The sequence below is a fragment of the Talpa occidentalis genome, unplaced genomic scaffold, assembly GCF_014898055.3.
Source record: "Talpa occidentalis isolate TD23 unplaced genomic scaffold, MPIMG_talOcc4v2.1 talOcc4.11, whole genome shotgun sequence".
NCBI lineage: Eukaryota > Metazoa > Chordata > Mammalia > Eulipotyphla > Talpidae > Talpa > Talpa occidentalis.
In genome coordinates, this window is record NW_023601104.1 from 67,181,704 (window position 1) to 67,197,852 (window position 16,149).

A 16,149-nucleotide genomic window follows, 5' to 3' on the forward strand; every position below is an offset into this window, starting at 1 on the left:
ATTCTCCCACCCTCCTGCACATCTGGCCTGTACCCCAGCTCTTCTATAAATTTAAAAAAAAAAAAACTTTTTAAAAAAAAAGGAAAATGATGATTGATAAGGGGGAAAAGGTGGAAGATGTATAATTACTAATAATTTCTTCTTCTTCTTTTTTTTTTTTTTTTGGTGGGACCCTCGCCGGCAGCCCGGGAACGAACCGGCGCTGCAGAGGCTGTGGGCAGCCCCACAGCCCAACACTCAACCACTGCACCACTAGGGGAGGCCCACTGATAATTTAAGTATATCTGCAGGGGTTTGTCAGAGCTGAGCTATTCATGCCCTTTAGCAAAAAGAGTGTACCTTCATGTAAGACACACAAAGCAGGGAAACGACAAAGATCAGATCCGGTTACCTACTCTTTCTCACTCTCAAAATACTGCTTTTTTTACTTTGATCTGTTATGACCTACTCATTATAGCTGTGTATAAGTTATATGGACCTGAGGGGCTCTGTATTAAGAATGTTATCTTTTATTATATATTGACAATTTGGATACTTTGTGTTCATCTTTCTAAGTTGTTTTCTGTGAAGTAATTTGCCAGCTAAGCAAATAGCTCAGCAAAAACAAAGAATAATCTTGTTTAAAAAAAAATAACAAAATGGGGCCTCCCCTGGTGGCTCAGGCGGTTGAGCATGGCGCTGTGAAGCTGTCTGCTGCCTCTGCAGCGCAGGTTTGATTCCAGCCAGCCGGTGAGGCTGCTCCCCTCAGCAGTGTCTTTGGTCGGTCTGCCTGTTCTGTTCCCTGCTCTATCTCTGGTGAATCCTCTCACCCTCCAGCGAATCTGGCCTGTACCCCGGTTCTTGTGTAAATAAAAAAAAAAAATCTTAAAATAACAAAATATATTCATCTCCCAGATGAATCTATCTATAGATATAGATGTAAAATGCAGAAAGTGAATATAAATGGATTTGGGAAAGGAATGAGGGGAATGCCTGCAAATGCTTGTGCCACAACCACCTGTGACTTAAGAACCTCCTCAGACATTCTTAATTTTTTTGTCTGACTCCTATTGCATTTATATTAATATTAATGTTATCCCTGAAACTCTATGAAACAACTGACTCCTCTCCCCAATTCATTTTCAGAAATATTTTTATTGACCTAATAATAGTGTGTCTAAACTAAATGCCAGTCAGTGGTGATGAAATTGTGAGTAAAACAGGCATGTTTTTAAACTCATAGAATTTACTGGTTGCCTACAGTGTGTTAGAACTTTGAGAAATACAAACATGAGTAACTTTACTTAGACTAAATAAAAATCTGTGCATTAACCTGCCCTGGCCTCCCTTCCTCCCTCTTCTTCAGGGGGAGGGGTCATCTTTCCATCAGCAGGTAGCAAGACCAGTTCAAGCATTCATCCTGTTGCTTGTGGACTGTTGTAACCACTTTCCTCTCCCTTGCAGTCGGTGAAAGGCATTCTTGGCAGAGAACTTTGAAAAACAAATCTGATTTAATTACTCTTTAGACTCTCAAACTTCACATCTAGCCACAGTATTCAGTTCCAGTTTCTCCAGCATATCATTACGAAGTCCTTTCCTAATCACAGCCTGCCTTTGCCAGGCTCATGTTTATGCTCTTTGCTCTAACTCCTGGGCTATCCTGTCCATTCTTCATATTTTAAGACTTTTTCTAATATTACCACCATCACTCTATTGCCACTAGAATTATTATTCTTATCCTACCTTGCTCCTATTTTCCACTTGCACATTATATCAGATTGGCTAGTTTTGCATTTCTATGCCCTTGGCCAAACACAGCCAAAAGTAGAAGGGATTATGTCTTGTCATTTTAATCACAGTATGTGCATAGTCCTTGTAGTATAGTAACCATCAACATGTGTTTGAGCTGAATTTGAAGACAGTGTCTGAAGTCTGAAAATTCAGTCTTATAAGTAGATACACAGCTTCCTATAATGCTAGGTAATATATAGTGATCTAACTAAAATTGTAAAGATTTCTTGAAATTATGATCATGCTTATGCCTCTTCTATATCCTTTATGCTCTACTTTGCCCTGACATTTTATTGGGTGCATAATTACCCTTCACATGCTTGACTAAATGTAGGAAAGAAGACACAATAGCAGTCTAGTAGATTCTACCTCCCATAATTGCAAACCTCTCTCATTCTACAACCTCGAGGGATGTAGCATCCTCTGACTATTGACGAGAGATGTTATAGTTATGAAAATATCATGAACAAAGGCAGTGCACTGTGATAGTAAATAAAACTCCCATATAAAAGCTATAAAAGGTAGATTCTTCAACCTGGAGGCATTATTTCGCTTAAGCAATTTTACTCCAAGGTGACTAGCAAACTGGCTATTAAAAAATTGGAAAGAATTTCTTATTGTAAGAGACTACACAATTTAAATTCTTGTAAAGACCATCACAAATTTAAAACTTTTATTTAAAGCCTCATCTTTCTTTTTCTGTGTGTGTGGAAAAAAAATTTCCTCTCAAGCAAGCATTTGCATTTGCTTTTTTTCATTTATATCTTGTCTTTACACTTGATAAATGCATCTAAACTTTTAAGTCTTTGTTGTAAGTTGTAACTTTTTAGTTCTCATGGAACTTAAAAGCTGTCTTGGACATCCACTGTTAAGAATACATCACAACCAGTTTTTATCTATAAAACTACATTCTTAATCATTAAGAATTCGTTTTGGGGCCTCCCTGGTGGCACAGTGGGTTGAGCGCAGCGCTGTGAAGCTGTCTGCAGCCTCTGCAGCTCGGGTTCGATTCCCAGCCAGCCAGGGAGATTCCCACGTGGTGTGGCAGACCTCTCCTGTCACGCCCGCTGCTCCCCTCAGCAGTGTATTTCAGTCATCTGCTTGTCCTGCTCCCCACTCTGTCTCTGGTGAATCCTCTCACCCTCCTGCGCCTCTGGCCTGTACCCCAGCTCTTGTATAAAAATAAATAAATCTTAAAAAAAAATTTTGTTTTGGTACAACCTTAATAAATACTTATTTGCAACTGATGGGTTCATTTTGTTTACTTGTTTTGGGAAGAAATTTTTATTTCAAATCAGTGTCTTTTTAAAGAATTGCTTTTACATATGCTGGATACAACAGTGTTACTTGAATTCTATATGATCATAAATACTGGAAATGAGGTCTCAGTCTTAAGGAGAGAATATTGAGAGTATGGCAATGGCAGAGCATAGGGCAATTTGACATAAGTGGTTTTTTTCCCCTCATATCTGAATTCCTTAAAATTACTGTCTGAAATGACTTTTGGGCTACTGGATTGCTTTTCTTTCCTATTTGCAAAAACAGTATTTTTAAAATTTATGTAGGAGAAAAGCTGTCATCTCTTGATTTGAACATTTAGTAATTATCTCTTAATTTTGCAGTGATTAGTAACTGTAAATTGCTAATTTTTGAAGCTAACTAAAACTCTGACTTAAATTTTTTATATTTGGTAAGACTGAAAGTACTCCAATGTTATAAATAATTCTGAATGAATGTACTTAAAGAATGACTAAATGATCTTCCTCCTTTTCCTTTGATTGTCTTATTTTTTGTTAGACCTTTTAGTTGATTCATGTTTATTGACCCTGGCTATATTATCAGAGATTACAATTCTTTTTTTTTTTTTTTTTAAGATTTCTTTATGCATACAAGAACTGGGGTACAGGCCAGAGGTGTGGGGGGTGAGAGGATTCACCAAAGACAGTGGGGAACAGAACAGGTGGACTGACTGAAATACACTGCTGAGGGGAGCAGCAGGTAAATCAAGAGAGGTTTGCTGCACCATGTGGATAGTTCCCTGGCTGGGGATTGAACTCGTGCTGCAGTGGCTGCAGACAGCTTCATAGGTTGCATCTTAACTCCTTGCACCATCAGGGAGGCCCAGAGAGATTACAGTTCTTTTTTTTTTTTTTTAAATGTCTGGGAGTTTGGGTTATTTTTTTTTTTTTAAGATTTATTTATTTATTTATTTATTTATTTATTTATTTATTTATTTATTTATTTATATAAGCACTGGGTACCGTCAGAAGTGTGGGAGGGTGAGAGAATTCACCAGAGCCAGAGCAGGGAGCAGAGCAGGCAGAAGGACCGAAGTACACTGCTGAGGGGAGCAGCGGGCGGCAGGAGAGGTCTGCGCGCCATGTGGGACCCTCCTCCGGTGCCTGGGGAGCAGCCAGGGATCGAACTGGCGCTGCAGAGGCTGCGGGCAGCTTCGCAACCCAGTGCTCAACCACTGTGCCACCGGGGTGGCCCGAGATTACAATTCTTAAAGGAAACAATTTTAAAGGGCCTAGTGTACTCTGGACTTGGAATACTTAATATATATTGTCTTACAGGTTGCCTTTGCTTTGGATATGGCTTTGAAAGACAAAAATCTAAAGTCTTTTAGAATACAGAAGAATAGTACTCTGAAATTATAATAATTTATATGAAAGAAATCTATCAGCATTTTATTTTTTTATAAACAGAATTGCTAAACTTTAAACATTTCCTAAATATTAATTTATAAGTCATCTATTAGAAAAGGAAAAATTTTGTTAAAACCCATAATCCATTTGTCTAGAGCTAAAATCTTGGCAGTAAAGAACTCATTATTTATATAATTGATAAAAATTAACAAGTAGATATTTATAATTTTTATAGGAAAGTTTGTTATTTTTCTCCTCCACAGAAACTAAGTTAGTGTATCTAATTTCCTTCCCTAAGAAATAATCTCATTGTCTTATTTTCTTGGGTTGCAAAGTCAACCATCATACAGGAAAAACAAATGAGAAAAGAAGACTAGCATGGGGCTTGAGACAAAGTATTTGTCATTATTGTGTTCATCTATCAATCTATTTGTGTGGGCCATGTGGTATTTTTTTTTTTAAGATTTATTTTTTTATGCATACAAGAGCTGTGGTACAGGCCAGAGATGCGGGGGGTTTGAGGATCCACCAGAGAGAGTGGAGAACAGAACAGGCAGGCTGACTGAAATACACTGCTGAGGGGAGCAGCGGGCGAGACAGGAGAGGGTCTGCCTTGCCATGTGGGTTTCTCCCTAGCTGGCTGGGGATCGAACTTGTGCTGTAGAGGCTGCGGATTGCGTCATAGTGCTGTGCTTAACCCCTTGCGCCACCAGGGAGGCCCGGGCCATGTGGTATTTTAATGATTTTTTTTTTTTTAAGATACCAAATGAGGTGAAAACAAAAAAACAAGAAGACACTGTATACTTACTATTGCGGGGATACCATGATCACAAAGGTGGTCTTTCCAGGGCGAGCATTATCTGTTACACTTCAGATCCTGACCCCTGTTATTTTCTTAAATGTGGGAAACTTGCCTGCATAATTTGTAGTATTGGGAACTGGGTTGGCTCTCCACCCTAAAATTAAAAAATGAAAATGACAATATATCTATTCCTATTCATTGTTCTATACATTTATATATTTTACTTTTACAGCCTGAGGAAGAACTTGATCCTGAAGAGAGGGACAACTTCCTCCAACAGCTCTATAAGTTTATGGAAGACAGAGGTAATTTCATTCTCATGATTAAGTAGTTACTTCCTTTACAGTTTTACATTCTATGTTATGTATTATTTTTGATAGGATTATGGGGTATATGGATTTGGATTTCAGGTAAAGTCTAAGAAACAGTTACAGCTGGCATAATTAAATCTTTGGAATAAGACAAACTTATTGATTTTGAAGAGAATACATGAGAACATAGTTTTGGTATTATTTAGATTTAGTTTCCTTGGGACTTACAGTATTTCAGAATAGAAAGTGAATGGTCATCATGTTACTCTCCATACTCGCTCATTACTCAAACTGTATTTGCAGCAAGTAAACTAGCCTATTCCTAGTCTCAACAAATTAAATGCAACAGGACATCAGTCACTATGTAAACAGAATAGTGTTTCTAGTAGAGTTTGAAGAAGTAGAACCTTTATAAGTCATCATTGTTCTTGACATTGAATTAGTCCCAGAAAATTCTCACATAAATTGATCCTAGACATTCTGTAGCCTTGAGACATCATCCTTCAAGTTACCGTCACAGTCTTTAACATTTGTGTTGATGCAGTGAAAATGGAACCATAGCTCTTTCCATTGTGTTTCTTCTTGCCTAGGCTTTTTGAACCACTAACATTTTTAGACACAGTTTGCAGTTCCAAGTTTAGTTTTATCAATTTAGTGGCAGGAAGGTTGATTTTATTAGCTATGGAAGTAAATCTAAAGATCACCACCAAAGCTGTATATATAAAATTTGTGTTGGCTTACATAATTTAAAGTTCTTTAAGTAATGCTTTTGGTTGTTGAAATTTTGGAAATTCAGAATTGGTAGCTTATTTTCAGTTTAGTATTTTTCATTTGAATAAACATTTTATTTCTACCCTCTGATATTAAAAAGGTACTCCAATCAACAAACCACCTGTTTTGGGCTATAAAGATCTCAATCTCTTCAAACTCTTTAGACTGGTTTATCATCAAGGTGGATGTGACAATGTAAGTAAGGATGCAATGAAAAGTTAAATCATCTAATATTGCATTGCTATATGCACTCTAGGTATTGAATAGATTTTCTTAATGAACATTTTAGTGTAAAGATTATTTCCCTTTGTAAATGTTAATAAATAAAAACTTAATTTTCCAGATTGATAGTGGTGCTGTATGGAAGCAAATTTATATGGACCTTGGCATTCCTATTTTGAATTCAGCTGCTTCCTACAATGTAAAAACTGCTTATAGAAAGTAAGTAGTATAGTTTATTCGTCCAAGACTATATATTTATAGGGAACATTTTCCATTTAATTTTTAACAATGAAATAAGTATATCAATCAAGGAAAAAGTATATAAAAAGCTTTAGGCTAATAGATACATGTGATTGAAAATTATTTATCTCACTGCACCAAGTCTGCTTTACTCCATTTTTCATGATGTCCTGATTCCATTTTCAAAATTAGAGAAGCAAGATGCACTGTTTATAGTCTGAAATGATAATAGATGCTATAGAACTATACCTTTTTTGATGAACAGCCTTCATATCAAAACTGTGATAGCTATGTTCAGGTTTCAGAAGCTCAGACTTTTTCAGGGATTTTATAATCTTACCTAAAACACCAAGAAATTAGTAACAGAAAAAGTATCTTCAAAAAAATGCTTGAATTTCACATTTACAAAGCATGTGTTTAAGAGTATAGCATTCAAGCCAAGCACAGACTCTCAGATTTCTTAAAATGAAATATTGTTTGTTTAGGTATCTCTATGGTTTTGAGGAGTATTGCCGTTCTGCAAATATTCAATTCAGAACTATTCATCACCATGAACCAAAAGTAAAAGAAGAACAAAAAGATTTAGAAGAATCAATGGAAGAGACTCTAAAAGTAGATCAAGAAATGCCTTTAGTAGAAGTTAAGAGTGAACCTGAGGAAAATATTGATTCAAACAGTGAAAGCGACAGAGAAGAAATAGAATTAAAATCACCAAGGGTAAGTAGTTTTTATCTGGTTTATTTTAGGCATTATTTAAAAGTTTTATTATGGACATTTTCTTTTTTTTAAAGATTTATTTATTTATACAAGCACTGGGTACAGTCAGAAGCGGGGGAGGGTGAGAGAATTCACCAGAGCCAGAGGGGAGAGTAGAGCAGGCAGATTGACGAGGTATACTGCTGAGGGGAGCAGAGGGCAGCAGGAGAGGTCTGCGCGCCATGTGGGACCCTCACCGGCGGCCGGGGATCGAACCAGCGCTGCAGAGGCTATGGGCAGTCTCGCAACCCGGTGCTCAACCTCTGCACCACTGGGGAGGCCCGTGGACATTTTCTTATATAACCAAAGGTATGCCAGTGAACTTAATCTATTTTCCAGTATTTTGTTACTGGATTGGATTTAGCCAAAGTAACTTAGCTACCTTTTTCTGTATAAATTAGTACTTCTTCTACCCAAAACCATTCCTCCTTTTGTTTTCTGTTTCTGTCTGTCATTCTCAATCAGTTCCATCTCAGATACTCCCTTTCTTCAGTCTTCTGTTAAAATGCCACTTCACTGAAGCTTATCCTCCTGGTTAACTTATCTAAAATTGTAACCTGCTTCATCTCATTGGCACACAAAATTCCCTTATCTTTTTTATCTATAATTTGTTCTGTTTTTAAATTATTATTATTACATCTTTTAAAGATTTATTTATGCATACAAGCACTGGGGTACAGGCCAGAGGTGCAAGGGGTGAGAGCATTCACCAAAGACAGAGTGGGGAACAGAACTGGCAGACTGAAATACACTGCTGAGGGGAGAAGCAGGCAAGACAGGAGAGGTCTGCTGTGCCATGTGGGTAGCTCCCTGGCTGGCCGGGGATTGAACTTGTGCTGCAGAGGCTGCGGATAGCTTCACAGGGCTGTGCTTAACCCCTTGCGCCACCAGGGAGGCCTTAATTATTATTTATTTATTTATTTATTTTTAAAGATACCTTTTATTTGTACAAGAACTGGGGTACAGGCCAGAGGTGCAGGAGGGTGAGAGGATTCACCAGAGAAAGAGTGGGGAACAGAACAGGTAGACTGACGAAATACACTGCTGAGGGGTGCAGCGGGTGAGACAGGAGAGGTCTGCTTGCCACGTGGGTTACTCCGAGGCCGAAGGGGATCAAACCAACACTATAGAGGCTGCGGACAGCCTCGCAGCACTGCGCTCAACTGCCTGTGCCACCAGGGAGACCCCCTAATTATTACTTTTTTAATCCCACTTTGTCTAGAATCATACTGCATGAGGATAGGGACATACTGCAGGCATCTAATATAGCGTCTGGCACATAATAAAGAATTATTAAATAATTGTTGAATGAATGAATCTTCTCTTTATCACACCCATGCTTCCAATCAGATAGAATCTTTTCTTTCTCTACTCCAGACTTGTGGCAGTTTTTTCATGCTCTGCTTTTTTTTTCTTGTTACCTACACAATGGTTTTATCTTATAACTTGTCTTCCTTTTCATTATGATATAGTTCTGTGCAGGAATTGTCATCCACTAATTTGGTGTTTTTGAAATGATTCCTGTGTGTAGCAGTTACCAACTTTTAGGAGAAACGAAATTTATCATGCTATCAAAGAAGTGATATGATATGTCTTAGTTTTGTGGGTTTTTTTTAAGATTTATTTATTTATGCATACAAGAGCTGGGGTACAGGCCAGAGATGCATGGGGGTGAGAGGACTCACCAGAGACAGAGTGGGGAACAGAACAGGCAGTCTGACTGAAGTACACTGCTGAGGGGAACAGTGGGCAAGACAGGAGAGGTCTGCTTCGCCATGTGGGTTGCTCCCTGGCCTGCCGGGGATCGAACTTGTGCTGCAGAGGCTGCGGTTAGCTTCATAGTGCGGTGCTTAACCCCTTGCACCACCGAGGAGGACCTGATATGTCTTAGTTTTCAGTGAAATCATATTTACTGAAAAGTGAAGTCACCTTCTCTTTTAAATGCTCAGAAACCATGTTTTAAAACTATCCATTCTGAGTTGCATCTAGTGAATGAAATCTTCTAGTGATTTTCATGAAATATCCAAATTGGTTTCTTTTCAGTTTAAAATTTTTATTTTTAATTTTTAAAAATTATGCTAAAATACATATAAAATACGCCATCTTCACTTTTTGTAAGTATACAGTTCAGTGGCACATGTAGCCATTATTAGCATTTGTCTCCAGAACTTTTCTCATCTTGCAAAACAAACTCCCCATTCCTATCTTCCCCAGCTTCTGGCCACCACTATTCTACTTGTGTCACTATGAATTTGATCATTCTATGTACCTCATATAAGTGAAATTATATAATATTTATTCTTTTGTGACTGGCTTATTTCACTGAGTATAATGTATTCAAGGTTCATTCATATATGTGTTAGATTTTCTTTTCTTTTTAAGACTAAATAATATCTCCATAGTATATATTGCAATGTATTTCCATGTCATTACATAAAAGCTTTCCTCATTGAATGCAAAATATATGCAGAGTACTGCACAATATGTACCAAAAATTTACCTTCTTCATGATTTTCTCTAATTTTTTACTATCATAAAAAGTGCCACAACAAATGTTTGTAAAAATATCCTCATTTATCTACATATAGAGCCAGATTTCTAAAAATGAGATTTCCACAACAAAGATAGACCTAAATTTTGATGTTACAGTTGCTTGTATTATTTATGTACAATTATTTAAAGAACCTCTTCTGTGTGCCTGCCATTATTTAGTTTTAGTATAGAGAAGTAAATAAGACAAAGTCCTTTCCTTCATAGAACTTTAATTCTAATTCTTTGTGATATATGTATATACATATATATAATATAAAAACAATTTCTTTTTCTGCCTTTGAAGTTTAAATAGCACACAAGAAGTAAGGAAAACATTTGTCATACTGAGATTATTAATTGTTTAGTATTCTAGTGCTCCCTAAACTGTAGGCTCTTTTTTTGCTTTTACTTTATTCCAAGTAGAAGGGAATTCTGCCAGTATAAAGGTTGACTTTAAGGAGAATTTATGAGATAATATAAAGCTCACCAGTTTCACGGCTAGTTGAGCATTCAGCAAGAGGCTGGATAAAAGCTGGTAGGACAAGTTACTGCAAGCCCACTGAGCTCCCCACCAGATAGTCATTCAAAGAAATCTGCTCATTTTTTGGCCATTGATGCGATTCAAACCTTTCAAAATTTAGTCACAGAGTAATATAATGATAATGTAAACTTTATGTGAGTTGTCACAGAATTAGAGACCACAGAGCTTTTAAAGAGTCTACAATTTAGAGGGTTGATTTATTGTTGTTAACTTGCATTACTGAAAATTAGATGATTCTTTTGACAGGTTTTATCATAGTCAAGAAATATTAAAATTGAGGTGACAGTATAGTGAAAGCAAAGGAGGAAATTTTTATGTCCTATATAGGCAAGGATTATATAGACCTAGACATAAATTACATGGGTGATTCTTTTACTTTCACAAGGAAAGTACACAGCAGTTAATGGAGTGTCAGTGCCATGTGTCATGCCAGAGAGAGAAGACTAGTCACTCCCATGAAGGTTTAAAAAAAGACACATTTTTCTGCTATTTTCCCCCTTGGTAGTAATAGCTTTTTAAATGACTTTTATCCCTTCTATTAGGGAAGAAGGAGAATTGCTCGAGATGCAAATTCTATTAAAAAGGAAATTGAAGAAGAGAAAACAGAAGACAGATTAAAAGATAATGATACAGAAAATAAGGATGTAGATGATGACTATGAAAGTGCAGAGAAAAAAGAAAATGAGCTGCTACTGGGAAGAAAAAATACACCAAAGCAAAAGGAGAAGAAAATGAAAAAGCAGGAGGATTCTGACAAAGACTCAGATGAAGAGGAAGAGAAAAGCCAAGAGAGGTACATTATCTTATATTTGTTCTCCAGAAGCACCTGTCTGGGGTACAGCCACTCTCTGTTCCTGCTTAGAGATTCAGGTTTGAGGGAATGTTTTCTTATTGGGACTTCCATTCCTCTTGTCTAATGAAGGTGAGACACATTGTGAAGATGATGTGTATCGCCTTTCGGAATTGGAGAATATACTGGTCGCACCATTTTAATAGCACTTGTGCCCTAAACAGTGGCCTCAAAGAAGGCTGCGTCACCCAGTCAAAAGAAAGGTCCTGCAGTTGACAGCAGGGAAGGGAGCTGGAGAAAAATGGAGGAAGTGGACAAGAGGAAACAGCGACAGCAAAAATTCCATTTTAAAAAAGGTACAATGTGGGAAAGCTAACAAACACATGGGTGCACAGTACTAGCCATTGTTTCTGTGTGTTAGCTTCATCTAAGACCTTTTTCTTTTTCAAGTTATTGTATTAGAATAAGTGGCATGCACCCCTGATTCTAGTTTGGAAAATACATTCTTGCCCCACATCACACCAATAAATATTAGATTTTTAATGTCCATCCTGTTTGCTGTTGAGTGAAAACTGTATTTTTTTTCCCATGTGTATTGTACATATTGAACTGAATGGACTTAAAAATAACCAAAGATTAGGCAGTCCATCTACAGCAAAGTAAAATCCAACATTACTTTGTTTTTAGTCAGCCATTTCTATATTACCAAATGGATTTACTAATTTTTATATACTATTAAAAATAAATTTTGTTTCAACAACAACAGCATAACGCACTCTTAAGCTTACCTCCATAGTTGTTTTTTTTTTTTTTTAATACTATCTGATGCTAAATATTCTAGAAGTTTGAGTGGTTAAGCAAAATTTGGGAAAAATGACCTGCTGCATCTAACTAGTGACTGCATCCATCTGAAAATTAAACATGGAGAAAATATTTGGAAAAATATAAATGATTGGTGAGTGAGAAAGTAATCTTATGGTATAATACCCATAGGTATGTGAGCTGTCACAATTGCATGTGAATTAGACTAGTGAATAAATAAAATTCTGTAGTAAAATATGATTAGGATTAGAGAAAGTGGGCTGAAATAACTGGAGTTGAACAGAATGATGTGAGTATAGCATTTAAAATATTGGGAGAATAAATTTAAAGGAAAGGTGAACCAATTGAAAAATAAAGCTTAATTATATTTTGAAGGTTTGTTAAAAATAAGCAAAACATGGTAAATGGATGAAGGTAATAAAATATGGTTTTAACAGCCTTTATAACTGACATGCAGATGGAACTAAACAAAATTGCACAAACAGAATATGAATAAAACAGTCCCTTTTATGAACTAAAAATTAAATATAATGACAAACATAGTCTCTATTCTTATTCTATAGCAGGAATTATGTATATATACATACAAGTCTCTATAAGACTTCTTTATAGAGATTTCTGTTTTCAGTAGTTTCTCTCATAGTGATTTGGAATTACCTTCACAGGCTAGAATTGGAAGGTGCCCTTCAAAAGAAAACATTCTTACTGCAAATGGGTTGTCAAAGCTTTTTTGTATTGGGGCCCTTAGTAGTCCCAAAGTAATTCCCTATATTTATAATAAAGCACAATGCCACCTTTTAAGCTTTTAAAACTCTTAAGACACTAAGTCTTTGATGAAAATCTTTTCCGAATCCTTGCAGGATTAATACAGAATGTAATATTTGTAAAATGTTAAAAATATTGTTTGACCTCACGATGTAATGTCCTTTATATCTGGTTATCAAAATAAAGAAGAGTAAAAACAAATAGCAATCAAATACAAGACATGCAAAGCTTTGTTCTTCTGGTGCTATTCCACAGTTTCAACATGTGACCTAATATTCAAATATCTATTGCTTTGTTAGGGTAGAGAAATATTTAAAATATAAGCTAGTTTAAAATTTATGGTTACTCTGATAGTAGCCCTTAATTCTGCCCACCAAAAAAATCAGTCTTGCTTAGAACCATTCCAAATTGAGCAGAAAGTCGCAATGAAGTTTTAAGGCAATTTAGTTACAGGAAGTTACAGACTATTTTTAGATCATTTTCACATATAAGATGGCACTTGAGTATGAATCCTGAAGACTCTTTCAGAGCATATTGTTCTTATTTCATTTTCTCAAAAGTGATTTAACTCCACATTATCATAAACTGTGATTATTGATTGGTTTTTAAGAAATATGGATTGATTTTTGATACAGTGTACCTTTATATAATAAATTCCTTAGTAAGTAGGCCATAAAAATCTTCTCCTTCTCCTCCTTCTTCTCCTCCTCCACTGACATGCTATAAAGGTATTACTTAGGTTGTATTCTACTTGTTGGACTCTTTTAGCATATATTATTTTGTTCGCCATTAACTTATCAGTAGCATTATCAATGTTATAACTTACTGCAGGGAAGAAACTGAAAGCAAATGTGACTCCGAAGGGGAAGAAGATGAGGAAGACATGGAACCTTGCCTAACAGGAACCAAAGTGAAAGTAAAATATGGACGAGGGAAGACGCAGAAAATCTATGAAGCCAGTATTAAAAGCACTGAAATCGATGATGGAGAAGTTTTATATTTGGTACATTACTATGGATGGAATGTCAGGTAAGCAAGAAATTTATCCTTGTACTATTGAAATTTCTTTCACTGGTTCAAAAGGTCAATTTAATATGTGAAGAACTAAAGCAAATAGTGTATGTGTATTTTACAAAGTACATCTTGCAACCTGATTTTTCCAGGACTCGCGACATTCCCAGTTTTACTAGCTATGTTCTTGTTTTAGCTAAAGGTCTCCAGGATCATACCTGTACCTGAAGAAGTTGGATTTACTATTCATTTGCAGTGAGGGAGAACACAGAGCATGAGGAACCTCCCTCAGTAAAAGTATGCTAGACAGATCAGTGAGAGCCAACAGATTACCTTTGGCAACAGTAGTAGCTCAGGATTCTGTGGGAACATCCTGTAGAACATGCACAAGCAGTTCTCAACTGTGCAAGCATCTATTATATTTATTAGAAATGAAGCTTGTGTCAAGCACTGTAGAAATTCTAACTTGGCTAACTAATATTAAAAGAGTGTTTAAAAGGACTTAGATTTGAGTTTCTGTAAGGTGATTTTGGGGAGGATTTAAAGAAATGGGGCTTTGCTCTAGATTGGATGCTATCAAGAAATGTGGATATTCTGATTGTTTATCTTAGTGACTTATCTAGAGAGAGAGGACTAGACAAAGGTTAGTGCTATAATTAATGAATAAGCAGTAGTCACTTGATTGGGGGAAAAATGATGTTTGTTATTTTTGTGTCTTAGACAGTGTTCTTATTTTTTCTGTTTAGATCCTTGATTAGGGAGTGGTTTTTTTCTTAACCCATCATGGTCACTCAGTGAGCTTGTCTAATGTTGTTCTGTGAAGGTGTTCAAGTTCAACAGGAGAATAACACAATATAGCCGTGTATGCCAGCTCAGCTCAGTAACCATACCAGGATCCAGCTGAGAGTGCCAGGCCAATTCCTGAATATAAGAGACTGAATTTTTCTTTCTCTTTCACAAAGTCTTATGTGTTTAATATCTCTGCTTGCCTTGCATTTGCTTGGAAGTAGAGTAAGCAAGGATTTTTTTTTTACCATACTAGATGTGCACAATATTATACCTCAATTCCATCATCTCTATGTTTGGGGGAGAAAAGGTACTTACTTTATAGGGAAATAGTGGCAAAACCTATATTAACATGCAGTGTGGTTAGAACACTGCCTGACACTTAGTGTTCAATAAACATGAACCATTTTCTTGAGTGAGGGAGGATTTGGTTTCTTCCATCTTCTTAAAAGCATGGGGGTTGGATGAATAGTATGGGAAACTAAAATTTTCTTTCTCATACCAACCCCTGTGTCATTCATATTTCTGCCAACACTAGAAACAAACCTTTTAGTCTATTTACTACTGCTTTGAATTATGTATTGTTGAATTCAGGAAGAAAGAATTATGTTCACCAACTTTGAGTCATTATATTTGCAGTTAAAGCACATATTAGCCTTTTTCTCCCCTTAACATCTATTCAGTTCACAACCCTCTATTCTTCCATTTGTGTGTATCTTTTCTGCTTTCTAGAATTTCCCCGTTCTATCTCCTTTGCTCATTTTTCATGTTTTATTGTATAACTCTTTTTCAACATTTGTTTTATTATATCTCCACATTCTTTCTAACTGGTTACCCAATGGCACATGGGTTTTCCACTACCTTTCCATATTCCTAAAAGCTGGCTTAATTCTGGCCTGCTCATTAAGAGAGTCACTAGAGTTCCCAGAAAACCTAGTTGGACTTCTGAAACATGGTAGCATGTGTAACTGTGAGGAGAATCCTAGAACCACTCTTACTTGGCGCTACTTATGCTGGAAGTACCTGTACCACAAACCGTGGTGTCCAGGCTAGGGTAGACTGGACCAGTGCACTCCAAATCAGGCCTGTGCATCTTGGTTGTCTCATATCTCCTGTGGCATTTGGGAATTGTACAGTTATTTACTCCTTTGTTAGCCTGGACCAGATACATAAGTCTCTCACTGCATCAGACTATACTTGATTTTACTGTATGTTGGTCTTTTATATATCAAACTGTGAGTTACTTAAGAGCCTTCCTTTGTCTATACTTCCTCATGCAGTGCCTGGCATGCTTGTAGGCCCTCAGTTAATGTTCAAAATGCAGTAAAATGTGCATAGCTTGTCCTGTTTTAACAGTTTTAGATATTGGGTTAATCCAAGAG

General features: G+C 36.5%; 1 protein-coding gene and 1 non-coding gene across 3 annotated transcripts in view; both read left to right on the forward strand.

Annotated features, from left to right (window-relative positions):
* Positions 1–16,149, forward strand: part of ARID4A (AT-rich interaction domain 4A) — a 63,237-nt gene that overhangs the window by 29,469 nt on the left and 17,619 nt on the right. For both annotated transcript variants that reach the window (XM_054690693.1, XM_037503421.2), the window contains exons 12-17: positions 5,453–5,525; positions 6,403–6,497; positions 6,646–6,743; positions 7,250–7,481; positions 11,136–11,386; positions 13,802–13,999. In XM_054690693.1, coding sequence (XP_054546668.1) covers positions 5,453–5,525; positions 6,403–6,497; positions 6,646–6,743; positions 7,250–7,481; positions 11,136–11,386; positions 13,802–13,999 — 947 coding nt within the window. The remainder of the gene's footprint in view (positions 1–5,452; positions 5,526–6,402; positions 6,498–6,645; positions 6,744–7,249; positions 7,482–11,135; positions 11,387–13,801; positions 14,000–16,149) is intronic.
* Positions 5,219–5,377, forward strand: LOC119239688 (U1 spliceosomal RNA). The gene has a single exon (XR_005123962.1). It is a non-coding gene; the product is annotated as a U1 spliceosomal RNA (small nuclear RNA).